Source organism: Brienomyrus brachyistius, chromosome 3 (assembly GCF_023856365.1).
Source record: "Brienomyrus brachyistius isolate T26 chromosome 3, BBRACH_0.4, whole genome shotgun sequence".
NCBI classification, from domain to species: Eukaryota; Metazoa; Chordata; class Actinopteri; order Osteoglossiformes; family Mormyridae; genus Brienomyrus; species Brienomyrus brachyistius.
The window spans coordinates 2,926,168-2,940,630 of record NC_064535.1 but is presented as its reverse complement, the minus strand read 5'-3'; the positions used below and the strand labels follow the sequence as shown (position 1 = coordinate 2,940,630).

General features: G+C 42.0%; 2 protein-coding genes across 3 annotated transcripts; one reads left to right on the top strand and one right to left on the bottom strand.

The window, feature by feature from the left end:
• The first annotated feature begins 529 nt into the window (after window positions 1-529).
• Window positions 530-4,504, top strand: tpk2 (thiamin pyrophosphokinase 2). 2 transcript variants are annotated; one of them, XM_049007897.1, is made up of 8 exons: window positions 530-750; window positions 901-1,142; window positions 1,227-1,293; window positions 2,110-2,240; window positions 2,807-2,925; window positions 3,006-3,138; window positions 3,237-3,333; window positions 3,615-4,504. In XM_049007897.1, the coding sequence occupies exons 1-8, from the start codon at window positions 675-677 to the stop codon at window positions 3,659-3,661; spliced, it is 912 nt and encodes a 303-aa protein (XP_048863854.1). In that variant the 5' UTR covers window positions 530-674; the 3' UTR covers window positions 3,662-4,504. The 2 variants fall into 2 exon arrangements, with proteins under 2 accessions (XP_048863854.1, XP_048863855.1); XM_049007898.1 differs by having other exon boundaries at window positions 531-750; window positions 1,230-1,293.
• A 7,099-nt stretch (window positions 4,505-11,603) lies between these two features.
• lhb (luteinizing hormone subunit beta) lies at window positions 11,604-12,575 on the bottom strand. Its single transcript, XM_049008237.1, has 2 exons — window positions 12,390-12,575; window positions 11,604-11,843 (listed from the first exon to the last, which is right to left on the bottom strand). The coding sequence occupies exons 1-2, from the start codon at window positions 12,573-12,575 to the stop codon at window positions 11,604-11,606; spliced, it is 426 nt and encodes a 141-aa protein (XP_048864194.1).
• Window positions 12,576-14,463: the final 1,888 nt, after the last annotated feature.

Here is a 14,463-nt window from a genome sequence, read left to right as displayed (position 1 = left end):
CTGGTGTTTACTCTTCTAATTGCAGATCATTTATTATTCTTATGTTCAAATATTTATTTCCGAAGTATCACAATATACTGTTATTTTAGTTATGTACTTTTAAAATCTTTTTGCACTATGTGTACGTACAGCCTTTGCACCTCGAGTGTAAGGTACTATATATATGCTCGTATGTGCTGCTTTTTACGCGTGTAAGTACGTTTCATGCATTAGACAGCGCTTTCCAATCCATCTTAAATTTATTGTGCAGTCCACTTTTATTTATTTTTTTTATTGGTGAATTTTGACTGAGGGGTGGGAGCAGTGTCAAAACTCAGAGACGTTATTGGATTAGTATGTTTATAATTTATTCAAAAGGATCAAGCTGTTTGTTTTTGCTCTGATTATAAATAAAATAAATAAAAATTACCCGTTCGTAAATTAAGCACTCTGTATTTTCTGTGTCTAAACGCCACACGTATGAAGTTAAATATATGGTAAATCTCGCGACCTAAATATGATCCAGGAAGCCCTTCAGCTAGCATCCATCTGAGCATGCGCAGTTGCTGCATCCTTCCCGAGCTCGCTGCCTGCGGCCAGAGACGCTCGGCAGCATAAATATCGCTTATTTCTATGAGGCCGGATAGCCGGGGTGTACGCCGTTCACGAGGGTCATTGCCGGAGTTTCGTCCGTAATGTCCACATCTATGCCTTCGTGGTCAGAGAAAGCACTAGTACTGCTTCGCCAAATGAATAACTTTCATTTGCCAGGTTTGACAACAAAGTTTAAATGTCAGAACTTGTGTGTTAGTTTAGTTCAGTTCTAGTTCAGCAAGTCAAAGTACGAATGTCTATTTGTCTACTAGTTATTACATTTTCTCGGTTTGACCGCTGTACATGTCTCCCTTTTCGTGCGCGTAGGCTCCAAGCTCACGCAATGTCTACGTTTCGTTATTGACGGGAAGCACGTGGGATGGGTCCCCCCTGCGGTGGCATCCGCGTTGAGCCGCTTTCCCGAGGTCTTCAGCCCACCCCAGGGGGACAGCATAACACTCCGCCCCAGCCTGAGATCGTACAAGAAGCGGTCCGAGGCCGTGCACGAAGTGCTGCGACAGCTGAAGGAGGAGAATGCCTTCGCCTGTTTGAGGGGATGGAGGGACGAGGTGAGGGTGCTGGATGAGTGCGGCTGAGAGTACTAATGCACGAGACTGCATTGCTCCCCCGGATCTTCATTTGCGTTTGTCCAGCAGAAGTATGAAGTGATGCCGCGGTTCTGTGATGGTTCCCTGATGTGCATGGAAAGATCCGCCACCAGTAAGTGTGTTGATTCCGTGTTTAATCACCATGCAAGAAATTTAATATTCTCTCTTGTTATTGCAGCCAATATTTATACCGTCGATCTAGCAACTAACTGCGTTTCCTGGTCAGAAAGATCCCTGCAATGAGGGCCTTTATTCATGCTGGGGTGGGGCATCCCCATTAGTCACTAGGAGAAAACACACCTCTAAATATTTACTATAGATATTCTTACCGTAAGAACCACAGATAAGCTTGTTATGTAACATAATGTTCTCTCAAAACAAACTGCCCTTCTATGTAAAATAATGTAAGCATAGCTAGAAAAGTCCTGATTGTCAACCCCCCTGGCCTTCACATGATTTTTTTTTTCCAAGTTCTTTTGAATTCCCATATATTCATTCTACATATAGTCCGTTACTCAGTCACATGGTTCATTTTCTCAGTTTTTTTCCATATTGCAGTTATAACCATTTATACTTGCATTGGGTCACACTTGTAGTCTATAGCAGACTGCACAGTGCACAACACCGGCTGACATCCCGGAAGGCACAGCAGTACATCATCTGTTGCATGCCTGTGCATACTGTCACACCCACCCACTCATATACTGTATTGGATTTAACGACATCAGTTAACCTTATTGCATGTCTTTGTACCGCGAGTGGAAACCCAGTCATGCAAACATGCAGTAGGATTCATACCCCCAATACCTGGGCCTGTGGTGTCAGCCAACCTGTCATCCTCACTTAGATGTATCCATGAAATGAATATTGGTAGGTTTTTGTCAAAAAAATAAGTCATGTGGCTACATTTCTTTGTTTTTTTGTTCAGGTCTATTTGGAGTGAAACGGTATGGAGTCCACGTGAATGGCTACGTGCATGATGAAGCTGGGAGGATCTGCATGTGGCTGGCACGGAGATCTCCTACCAAGCAGACCTACCCAGGGAGACTCGACAACTTGGTGATTGCATCCTTTGCCGCCATTTTCTAAGTTGGGTGCAGAATGTGGCTCCTCTGTTTAGGATGCTGTGCCTGTTATCTCTGTGTCACCGATTAAGACCCCGGGGTCGGCAGAGTGACGTCACCGCTGGGCCCTAAGCGGGACCCTTAGCCCCAGTTCCTCTCATATTTTAGGGGTGTCCCCCGTTATTCAGCCCCTTTTGTGATCTCCACCGCAGAGTTAGAACAAACGCCTTTTAAAGACAAGAATACCTTATATGCCGCAGCACTGGCCAAATCACGACTTGCTTAAAGGTCTTATATTTATTGCTTTCGCTTGCAAGTTCAGTTTGATGTGGGACATTGTTTTCGACATAGGATTGCTGTTCGGAGTACAGGAAATGTAACATTGAACATAAATAGAGGGATGTACTATTGGTGTGGTATCGTTTTGAAGAAGGACTTACAGTTTGCAGACGATACACTTGCATAGAACAAGCAGGGGTTGAGGCGAATACCATGGTTGTCATGTAACCCTTTACTTCAGTGCTGTTCAATTTTTAGAAGATTAGTGGTCTGTCTTGCCAGGCGGCTGGAGGTCTGGCAGCAGGAAACAGTGTCAGACAAACCCTCCTCAAAGAGTGCGAGGAAGAAGCACGTATCCCAGCATGCATTGCCAAGGCGGCTCGTCCAGTCAGCACTGTCAGGTCGGTTTCTCCCTGCTTTTATACAGTGTTCAGTCTAAGTGACTAGTTCTTTTTTTTATTGTTTGTCGTATGTCTTAAAGTTATACACACGAAGATCACGAGGGCGTTTTTCCAGAGAGCCAGTTTGTGTTTGACCTGAAGCTGCCTTCTGAATTCAAGCCTCAGATTGGAGATGGGGAAGTTGAAGAATTCCACCTCTGGCCCCTGCATAAAGTGAGATATGCATTAACAGCGTGGTTAATACTGCTTGATGCGCAGAGGTTACATGTAGTACAATGCAGCCTTTTTAAAACGAATCATGTCGAATGCAGGTGAAAGATCTGTTGGTCAGTGACGACTTCAAACCCAACAGTGCCATGGTGGTCTTGGACTTCCTCATCAGACACTCTTACGTAGAGCCTGACTCTGGTCAGTTCACGTGCGTCCTATGACTACAGTACACTGCATTAGCAGTACTTCCGTGTTCTGGGGGGGGGGCGCTTAAGATAATCTTCTGTTTTCGATGTAGTATTTTTGCCGCTTGAAAGGTCATTAATTTCAAATGTGAATAATAATGCATGTTGTTAAAAAATAATTACAAATGAGAATATAGAAGTATGCTTGATATGTTTATAAATGACAACTTGTTGACATGTACATTTAGGTTGCGAAGACGGTGAGGAAGCATTGAACTGTTCTGTCTGTTTCAGAGCCCTATTACCAGGAGTTTGTGACTGGACTGCACAGGTCCCTTTGAATCTGCATCCGAAAGAGTGATTGTAGAGCAAAAACAATGGACCTCGCTTCATCATAGTTGTTGTAATCATCATCATCATACACTGACAATGCATTTGTTTAATGCGCGACTCGCCATTGAACAAGTTCATTTTTGTCAGAAGAATTGTTCTGACTTGACAGGAGGCAGATTGTTTTGGCCGCTGGTTCTTCAGACATTCCGGGTTCTACATGAGGACGTGCCTCTTATTTTTTTTTCCTAGGCCGATTAATAATGCTACATCATTGGTACAAGTACATTGGAATGCTTCTCTTCGCCCCCCCGTCTTGCTCTCCATAGCTTGGGGGTCACAGCGCAGGGTCAGCCAACATACAGCGTCCCTGGAGCTGGGGGTTAAGGGTCTTGCTCAAGGCCCCTCGGACATGTGACTGTTCTGCCGAAGCTGAGGCTCCAGACAGAGGTCCTTCTGTTTACATCCACGGAGCCTTTGTAAATCAAAATAAAGTCAGATGTTACTACTGCATTTTCTGTGGTTGTTATCGACTTCATTATCTATTGATGTATATTCTGATCCCATATGGGGTATAAAGTACAGCTGTAATATTTAAGATGTTCACTTGGACCGAGTCAGGTGGCACAAGGAGACTAGCGTCTGTGTTTTTTTTGTATTAACTTGCTGTTAAACATCTGGCATATGAATGAAAATTTGGTGTCTCAGTTGATTAATGCCCATTTTTACCAATTACTTGAGGCTGTTTGGTGTACAAATATCCCTCTGGCTCTAAATTCAGATTTATAACTCCTCATTTTACACTTTGTGGGTAAATTTCCTGCTTGGGGTCAATAAATCATATCTGTTGATAATTTGATGTTTTTGTCAAGTTATCAGTCAAAATCCGGTCATCTCTGTATCGGACTTTGTATGTAACCTTCCCAGCTTGTCCACTGCCGGATCAGCACAGTACGGAATGGATCTGCCTCCCCACAGTTTACTTCAGATCCTTTGCCTTTGTTTGAGACCTATCATGAAATGTAAAAAGCCATATGATCTTTCCTACAAGATGACTGCATTAGTCTTCTGACAACTTGGCCATGAAAATGTTAGGTTCCCCCTTCTCTGCCCAGTCCTCCCAACGCTTGGCCTGCTTAGGTTCCCCCTTCTCTCCCCAGTCCTCCCAAACCTTGGCCTGCTTAAGTTCCCCCTTCTACAGTCACAGCTCAGAGCCACAGGGGACAGTGTAGGGGAAACAACTTAACGCTTGTTCACACCCAGAAAGACAGCAGAAGACAAGGACCCAGAGTGTAGGATCCACCACCAGAGGTTTCCTGTTCCGTTGTCACCCCCCCCCCCCCCCCCCCCCCAAGTTCTGCTCGGCCACAGCGGGGGTGAATCACACAGCTGCCTCCCTCAGCCCTTCCTGGGCTGCTGGATAACAATTGTCTTCACCATCAGTTGACTGTGGGGTGCCAGGGTGGAGGAGGGGGGTGACATAGTGCACACATGCAGTTTGGTAAAGTGGTATCTCTAACTCTCCTGCTGTGTCTGTGTGGGCGTCCTGTGCTGGAACGGCACCGTGTCCCGCAGGGTCTTGGGCCCTGTGCTTCCTGGGATAGGCTCCCGGATCTCACACTGGAGAAGCGGTCGGAGGGTGGATGGATGGATCTAGCAGACCCTTAATACCAAGGAATTATGTCAACATTCATTGTTTGCTTACATCGAGACAACATCGGGAGGGAAGTAAAAACAAGACTCGTGACAGTTTATCGGCCAGAGATTAACATCACTTTGTGAATTTAAAAGACGCAATGTGGTTCCTCTTTAGCACCAACGTGAATGCAATAAATGTGAAGTGTTATTAGATATGCAGGTCATTTACAGAGAAGCCAGACTTCTACTGGACTGTCCTTATTACTCGTCCCATGTCCGACTACACTGCACAACAATCTTTTTAAAAAGTTTTGCTTCCTGAAATGTTTTTGCTGATTGTGACAGGTACCTGGTGGGTTTGCACAAGTATAGTTTTGGTTTTGCTGCATCACATAGGAACTCTGAGAAATAGACAGTTAACTGTTTCCGTTACCGTAGTAATGCATTTAATCACGGTTATGATTCTCATTAAGTTCAACGTAAACATGGTGGGAAGCAACTAAATTACCATGAATTTAATTATGTTCAAACTAATTAAATGGAGCAATAGTATGAAAATCTTAATTATCAACATTGATTTTAAGGGTATTGGCTGTGAGGGAATACGTTTTATTCATAATGATAAACAATAGTGGGAGAATAGTGGTATGGTATCCAGTATATTCATTTCTTCTTTATGGTGCATAATAGCTAAGATTTTCTGTAAAGAAATGAGAGATCTGTGTGTAGGATGTGCCGTAATGAAACAGAAGAGGGAAGACAGTCTCATGTGGACCAGGTAGGTCAGGAACTCATTTCTGAAGAGAATCTGTGTCTCTCTGAATGAATGCATAGGAGGATCAGACCTTGAAGAAGAGAAGATGAATTGATGGAAGGAAGAAGCTGCACATGGTGAGTTTTGGAGACGGCAGCAACACAGTGATACAGTGAACAAAGACGTGTTAGAAATGATACCTGTGATGAGCTGAGATCACAGTGCCGCAGTGATACTTACTGTGAGAAACAAAGACGTGTTAGAAATGATACCTGTGATGAGCTGAGATCACAGCGCCGCAGTGATACTTACTGTGAGAAACAAAGACGTGTTAGAAATGATACCTGTGATGAGCTGAGATCACAGTGCCGCAGTGATATTTACTGTAACAAACAAAGACGTGTTAGAAATGATACCTGTGATGAGCTGAGATCACAGTGATACTTACTGTGAGAAACAAAGACGTGTTAGAAATGATACCTGTGATGAGCTGAGATCACAGTGCCGCAGTGATACTTACTGTGAGAAACAAAGACGTGTTAGAAATGTCACCTGTGATGAGCTGAGATCACAGTGATACTTACTGTGAGAAACAAAGACGTGTTAGAAATGATACCTGTGATGAGCTGAGATGTTTTGTGCTCTGATTTCAGTTCAGATATCAAGAAAAGTAACTATTGAAACGATCATTGAGAAGAAAGCAATGAGTCAGAAGAATTTCACTGACCAAGAGTCAATGGATGACAGCAATTCGACACATACAGATGAGGACGATGATGATTATTTGTTTATTGTATTCAAAACTCTGAATCTGGTAACACTTGTCATTGGGCTCCCTGCCGTTTCTCTCGCTCTTTATGTCATCTACCGTCAGTTTAAGTCCAGCCACGTTGCCAATGTTTATGTCATAAACCTTCTCATTTCGGATTTGATCCAGTTTTTGGGGAGGCCATGGATATACATAAATATACCTCTTGGGGCAGTAATATTTGGTGTTACTTTTTTTTCTGGCATCGTTTCCAGCCTCGGCTTCATGGTGTGCATCGCTATGGAGAGATACCTTCTGATCGCCCATCCGCACTGGTACCGGTCTCGCTTCACCCTTAAGCTCTCAGCTGTAACATCCCTTGTGGTCTGGTTGGTCTCCTTAGCATTACTTCTTTTAGATGCTTTTCTCCACTTTCAATATTTCTTATTGTTCTTTGTTACCCTGATGTTAATTCCTTCACCTTTGCTTTTGTTCCTCTTTGTGGGCACGTGGAGGGGGCTCTCTAAGACCATCACATTGCCCAGCCGAGAGAAGAAACGTATCTTAGCCACGTCGCTACTTGTGATTGTTAATTATACTTTTCTGTTCTTTCCTCAAATCATATCGTATTATCGAAACCAGGATTTTATCTTCCATTGGGCAAGCTGTTTATTATTCAATCCTCTTTTGGACCCTCTGCTGTACATCTTCATTAGAAAAGATACAAAACACATAATGGAGGAATTTCCTTGTTGCCGTAGGTCTCCCGGAAATGAAGAACAAACCCTTAGCAGCATTGCAGCGTCTGAAAACACGCGCAGTGGCTAGGAAATGCACTGGGAAGGCGAAATTGCTATTGACAATCAATGAAGAAAAATAAAATCAAGCAAGTGTGCTTTAAAATGAAACAACACTCACTATGCACATGCAAACTGATGTGGAGGTAGGATGACAGCCCTAAAAATCTTAAATTCAAATTTAAAAAACTTTATTTGTCCCTGAGGGGCAATTTACAAGGCATAGAGGAGCAGCACACACACATAACATTTGTAACATTTGACACAACAGATGACACACAATAGACACACAGGGTTACAGGGTTTGGATTAAAGAAATGTAAGATACACCTGTCTGAGAGGAAGAGGATTTGAGTCTGAGTCATCAAACCAACTAATTTCAACAAAAGAAAAACCTTGTCACATTGAATAAGATGTATATATCCACAAATTCATGTTCAACAATAATGTATTTTTCTTTTGAAACTTTTTTTCTGAAATATCTATATTTATGTGTGATTTTCTTCAACGGTGTAACATCTGTGAATGTATCTGCGTCATACAAAGCTGTGTTTACCTTTGCTCTTGAGGCCAAATGTGCTGTCCGAGCTCATTTAATAAAGTGGCAGTTTCATCATTCCTGCTGTTTGTCCAGTGTGGAATCACAGTTGCTTTCGATTTATATATCTGCTTCATAAACTCTTTAATTTATTTTCAGTGTTGGTTTTATGTTGCCCATCGGTGCCATGACAAAGTTTGACTACTCTGTTCCACTGGGGCCCTTCGGTTCTCAGGACTAAACAATAAATCCTGGTCTGGGTAGGTTTGATGTAATTGGTTTTCATTTTGTCTTCATTTGGGTGATTTTTTGTGGCCTTGGTCCTGGTGCCACTTAGTTTCTGTCCTGATGATTTTAATGTCACAAGTTCAAAGCAGTTTAAGCAGCAGGTTTTACAGTTTTAGTTTGGACACAGATAGACAAACCACAACCTATGACAGTGTTAATTTAGTCTCCATTTATCTAGCACTGTTTCACAAGATAATGATAATGATGTGCTGAGTCATTATATTGCAGCAGGCAAAAGAAGTTACTGAAATTGCAAGAAATAAGCTCTATTATTATTAACATTGATAAATTCTCCTGTTCACACAGTAATTGCCCCCCCCCCCCATTTTCATGCTCCCCACTGTCTGATTATGGTGGCTTGTCGAGGGACAGTGTGACACAGTGTAACTGGGCCTAATATGGGTCAGCTGATTGCAGTGAGAACATAAGTCTTCAGGTGGCCATCTTGGTTCATCCTAGAACGCCGGAAGAGTGGCCTTCTGGGATATGCAGAAGTCTGGCCTCAGGCTCCCAATGGTGCAGTCGGACGTGTCCATGGTGCACAGGCTGCAGTCACAGCTCAGAGCCACAGAGGGCAGTGTAGGAGGGGGGGTGACATAGTGTATCGGACATAGCAGTTTGTGCACACATGCAGTTAGGTAAAGTGGTATCTCTAACTCTCCTGCTGTGTCTGTGTGGGCGTTCTGTGCTGGAACGGCACCGTGTCCCGCAGGGTCTTGGGCCCTGTGCTTCCTGGGATAGGCTGGACATCTCCTGGGATCTCACACTGGAGAAGCGGTCGGAGGGTGGATGGATGGATCTAGCAGACCCTTAATACCAAGGAATTATGTCAACATTCATTGTTTGCTTACATCGAGACAACATCGGGAGGGAAGTAAAAACAAGACTCGTGACAGTTTATCGGCCAGAGATTAACATCACTTTGTGAATTTAAAAGACGCAATGTGGTTCCTCTTTAGCACCAACGTGAATGCAATAAATGTGAAGTGTTATTAGATATGCAGGTCATTTACAAAGAAGCCAGACTTCTACTGGACCGTCCTTATTACTCGTCCCACCATGAATTTAATTATATTCAAAATAATTAAATGGGGCAATAGTATGAAAGTCTTAATCATCAACATTGATTTTAAGGGTATTGGTTGTGAGGGACTACGTTTTATTCATAATGATAGACAATAGTGGGAGAATGTTCACAGCATTGTTACACTGTTACACAAGTTATATATCATTGTTGCACTTTTTGTTTGTATTTCAATACTGAGGCTGAAATATACATTCTGTTCTGCTATAAGTCTGGTTTAGTAAATATAAGAAATGTATTTATCCCGATGCTATACTCTGATTAAATTAAAATTAATATTTCCCTTATAAATAAGTTCAAAATTTTTTTAAACAAACATGAATGGTCTAATTAATATTAATTCTGAATTATACAGTCATATTTTTGCAGAATCTCCAATTTATTTTCATTGTATGTATCCAGTATATTCATTTCTTCTATTCCCATGTATGATAGCTAAGATTTTCTGTAAAGAAATGAGAGATCTGTGTGTAGGAAGTGCCGTAATGAAACAGAAGAGGGAAGACAGTCTCATGTGGACCAGGTAGGTCAGGAACTCATTTCTGAAGAGAATCTGTGTCTCTCTGAATGAATGAACAGGAGGATCAGACCTTGAAGAGGAGAAGATGAACTGTTAGAAGGAAGAAGCTGCACGTGTGATTGCTAATTACACTTTTCTCTTCTTTCCTCACATCACACTAATTCATATGGCAGATAACCCTACATTTCTTGGATTAGTCTTACTGTTATTTTTCAGTCCTCTTTTGGACCCTCTGCAGCACATCTTCATTAGAAAAGATACGAAACACATAATGGAGGAATTTCCTTGTTGCCATAGGTCTCCCGGAACAAACAGTTAGCAGCATCTAACAAATCCACCGGGGGGCGTAACGGGCTCTGCGGGGGGTGTTTTTGGAGTTGGGCTGTTTTTCTGCTAAATCCTAATCACATCATTTTACATTATTCTTTGTCATTCGTTTATGAATATTAAGTTTTATTTGCAATTGTAATCGTACAGAGTTTGTTGCTAGTGAGAACACCCTGAGAAAACCAGTATCTCAAATTTCGGAACAATTGTTTTTGTTTATTGTTTGTAATAATTAATAATGCTTTCAAATAGTTATGTTTTCAAAGTACAGTCCAGTGTGCATGTGCAGGCATCCATGCCTGAATGTCTGCAAGAAATTTACAGGATTTGGATGAAATTTATGATACACAGGATTAAACCAGTAGCACGGGGGTTGGGTACAAAGACCTAAAATACATCTCTTTGAGTGAGGTGCACATCCTTACATTCGTGTTTAACTGTATTATCTTTCTTTATGAACTTCACTTCATGTGATATTTCAACAGTGAAGCATTTATGTTGAAATATTTCCCGAAAAATAAAGTATCACATTGTTGCTGAGACCAATAGTGATGCCTGTCTTTACGTAATTAAGACACCATTTCATCATTCATCCTGTTCATTTTCAGATGGAACCGCGATTACTTTCAGTATATTTCTTCATTTTTAAATGAAGTGTTACATTAATTTCATGGCTTTGTGTTACTTGTTCATGCCATGATAAAGTGTGATTACTCTTCCACTGGAACTGATTTTACAATTTATTTTAATCGTCAGTACTAAACACTCTATAGTCCATCCCTGATGATATTTACTATCACAGGGGGTCCGGAGCCTCCGCGACCCAGTAGGATAAGCGGTTTGGAAAATGGATGGATGGACGGATGGATGGATATTTACTGTTACACCTGTCAATGTCACATGACTGACTCTGTCTAAGCAACATGCCTCCCGACTGTTTTGGAGATAGATAGATAGATAAACCACAGGTTTTAATTTAATCTCCATTAATATAACCTTATTTCACAAGATATCTCACCTGTTGAGTCGTTATATTGCAACTGGAAAATGCTACTGAATTTGCGAGAAAAAAGGTCTTTTTATTAACATTGATAAATTATCCTGTTCACACAGTAATTGCCCCCCCCCATTTTCATGCTCCCCACTGTCTGATTATGGTGGCTTGTCGAGGGACAGTGTGACACAGTGTAACTGGGCCTAATATGGGTCAGCTGATTGCTGTGAGAACATAAGTCTTCAGGTGGCCATCTTGGTTCATCCTAGAACGCCGGAAGAGTGGCCTTCTGGGATATGCAGAAGTCTGGCCTCAGGCTCTCAATGGTGCAGTCGGACGTGTCCATGGTGCACAGGCTGCAGTCACAGCTCAGAGCCACGGGGAAAGTGATATGGGGGTCCACCCCCAGGGGGCAATCGGGCAGGCGGATCGTCTCGTATCGCACATCCTTATACGTACATACGTGCTGGTACACCATAGAGAGGGGGCTCTTAAAAACCGGCTCCTGTCACACCCACAAGGAGTAAGGAAGGATCAGCACCTTTGTTAAGCCATTTCATCAAAGCAGGGGAGGGGCTTGCATTTCACTTCATTAACCAATCAACATCGTCATTGTATGACATCACCACATTAATTAAAACCTGTGTTTTCTCTTAAGTGGCAAGGTGTGCAGATTTCTAAAGTACGTCTTTTGTTAAGGAACATATAACCATAGACAAAACAGGAATATGCTGACCTGCAAAGGCTGTACAGAACAATGTAAGGGTGTGTCTGTATTTCATGACAACGAGAATAATAGTAATGACAACAATGATGATAACAGGAATAAGACTTGAACCGGAACCTTCTGAGCACGAGCCCACAGGCTTAGCTTGCTGAGCCCTAGGCAGCTGGGGAAAAATGGACCAATGTGACGATGTCATGCAATGAACATTGTGATTGGTTGACAAAGTCAAATGCAAGCCCCTCCCACTTTTGGGACACATTGAACTCAGGCAAGATCAGGATGTGTGTGTATACACCAATGACGAACCGACAGACAGCAGCAAACCTTGGTGAGGCAGTGGCCGCTGCAGATGGAAGTCTGAATGACCAGGCACCTCGGACAGCCCTCCTTCTCCACAGACACAGTCTCATTAACCGGCTCACAGGGCTGCAGGGAAAAGACCCGGGCTGTGTTATGGAAACAGCCCACGGCGAGTAAGAGTAACAGGGTGCATGCTGGTGTAGCTGTCATTCTGTAAGAGAGTAAGCGCAATTCAGCTGTCATGGCTGTTATATAATCAGTAAAGTCAAGTTCTTATCAGATAGAAGATGTAAACCGTGCAGTTCTACTGCCGGAATTACAAACCAAAAAATGAATATGCTAGCTACCAAGCTAATCCAAGTGCATTTGTATAAATTTAGCTGAGCATGTTGAATATTACATTTTAAATGTACAGCATAACACTACACTGCACTTTTAACTGAAATTACCAGTTACTCTTTGGTCGCATCTTTTTACATTCCTTGCATTTTACGGTATCTTATTCATGCGAAGCATTTCACTGCTCTTTCATGCACTGTCCTTTGGAGTTTATGCAAAATGACATTTCCTTTTACACTTGCTATGGCATCATATAATGACAATAAATTTGCAAATTGAATTAAATTAAATTGAATTGGAATTGAGTTGAGTTGAGTTGAAATGAATTTGAAGGAACATTTGAAGGAAACTCAAAACACACATGCATGGCCAAAGTGAAGAGAACATAGTATTTGTCATGAGATTCACAATATCAGCAGATATCACAATATCACTAGACAGACATTATACGGAACCAAGAATCGCAGCAGGAGGAATGATACCTAATAGTTTTTCTGAAGTTACATTAATGATTTGCTTTAAAAACACAAAAGTGGGTGAATAAATTTAATGAAATAGTCCATACTGTTTTCAATAACACTTAGAAATGTAATATTCTTATAGCATCGGAATAAAAACCTTTACTGTAATGTGTCGTGATCTGTCATACTTACCTGACGTGAGTCAATTCCAATAGCCAGCAGAAGGTGGGGGAAATGTTCCCCATCTTTTATACCTGCAGACCCAATGTCATGGCTTTGCACTTCAGCACGGAGCTCATCCTTACGCAGGCTCCTTCCATTTACCGCTAATCCCGGGATTAGCCAGGAGCACGGTGACATGATGGCTTCCTTCCTTCTCATTGGTTACATTCAGCATGTCCCCTAAATTGAGGCCCCTGCATGATGTCTGGTGCACGGCACAAACAGATGAAAAACATCCGTCTCTTCTAGGTCGCTTACTGCTTCTTAGGCCTGTGTGGGCATATTTCTCAACTGAGCATAATAAAGAGAATTTCCAATTTTAATTTTGTATAAAAAGAATATAATATAAATGGTACTCATGATGCAAAGGTTACAATTGGAAAGTGGATCATCTTGGATCACTACACTCCTTTTATCACGAGTAACTTGTTTCAGTAGAAAGTTGTTGCCATAGCAATGAGTACTGGTCAACCAAGTCCTGCATTTACTGGGAGTGGTGGCTTAATGGTTAGGGAGGTGTGTTCGTAAATAAAAAAATGTGGGTTTGAATCCCCCACCAGCAAAGCCCCACTGAGGTACCCTGAGCAAGGCACATATGGATTAAGTTGTTGTGCTATGGTACCAATACAATTAAGCTTAAATTCTAATTCAATGAAGGGACACTGGAGGCCACTTAGGGCAAGATCTACATGGTCCTTAAATCAGGTGTGAGGCACTGGAGGGGAAGTTTGTCAACATGGATCTTGACTAGTACTCATAGCATAGCTACTATTTTCCCATCATGTGGAATCCCATCCCATACATGACCTCCTATCCAGTATAGTATCACCGAGGGTATGAAACCTCTCCCAGTAAATGCAGAGGGCACCTCTTGCTGCTGGATTCTGAATAAAGAATGGGAATGTGGTGCATTCCGATGGGATGTAACAATCAATTCTTCAATTCAGTTCAATTCCATTTTATTTGTATAGTTACAATTTTATTTGTAAAATTAAATTGTCTTAAAATCCTTTATTATCCCTGCCCCAAGCCCCCAGTGAGCAAGCCAGAGGTGACAGTGGCAAGGAAAAACTCCC

Coding starts and splice junctions, on each gene's coding strand:
- tpk2 (XM_049007897.1), top strand. CDS start 675: ATGTCCACATCTATGCCTTCGTGGTCAGAGAAAGCACTAGTACTGCTT. Junction 2,241..2,806: donor CAGGGAGACTCGACAACTTG/GTGATTGCATCC, acceptor CTGTCTTGCCAG/GCGGCTGGAGGTCTGGCAGC. Junction 3,334..3,614: donor TTACGTAGAGCCTGACTCTG/GTCAGTTCACGT, acceptor TGTCTGTTTCAG/AGCCCTATTACCAGGAGTTT.
- lhb (XM_049008237.1), bottom strand. CDS start 12,575: ATGACAGCTACACCAGCATGCACCCTGTTACTCTTACTCGCCGTGGGC. Junction 11,844..12,389: donor GCGGCCACTGCCTCACCAAG/GTTTGCTGCTGT, acceptor TGGGTGTGACAG/GAGCCGGTTTTTAAGAGCCC.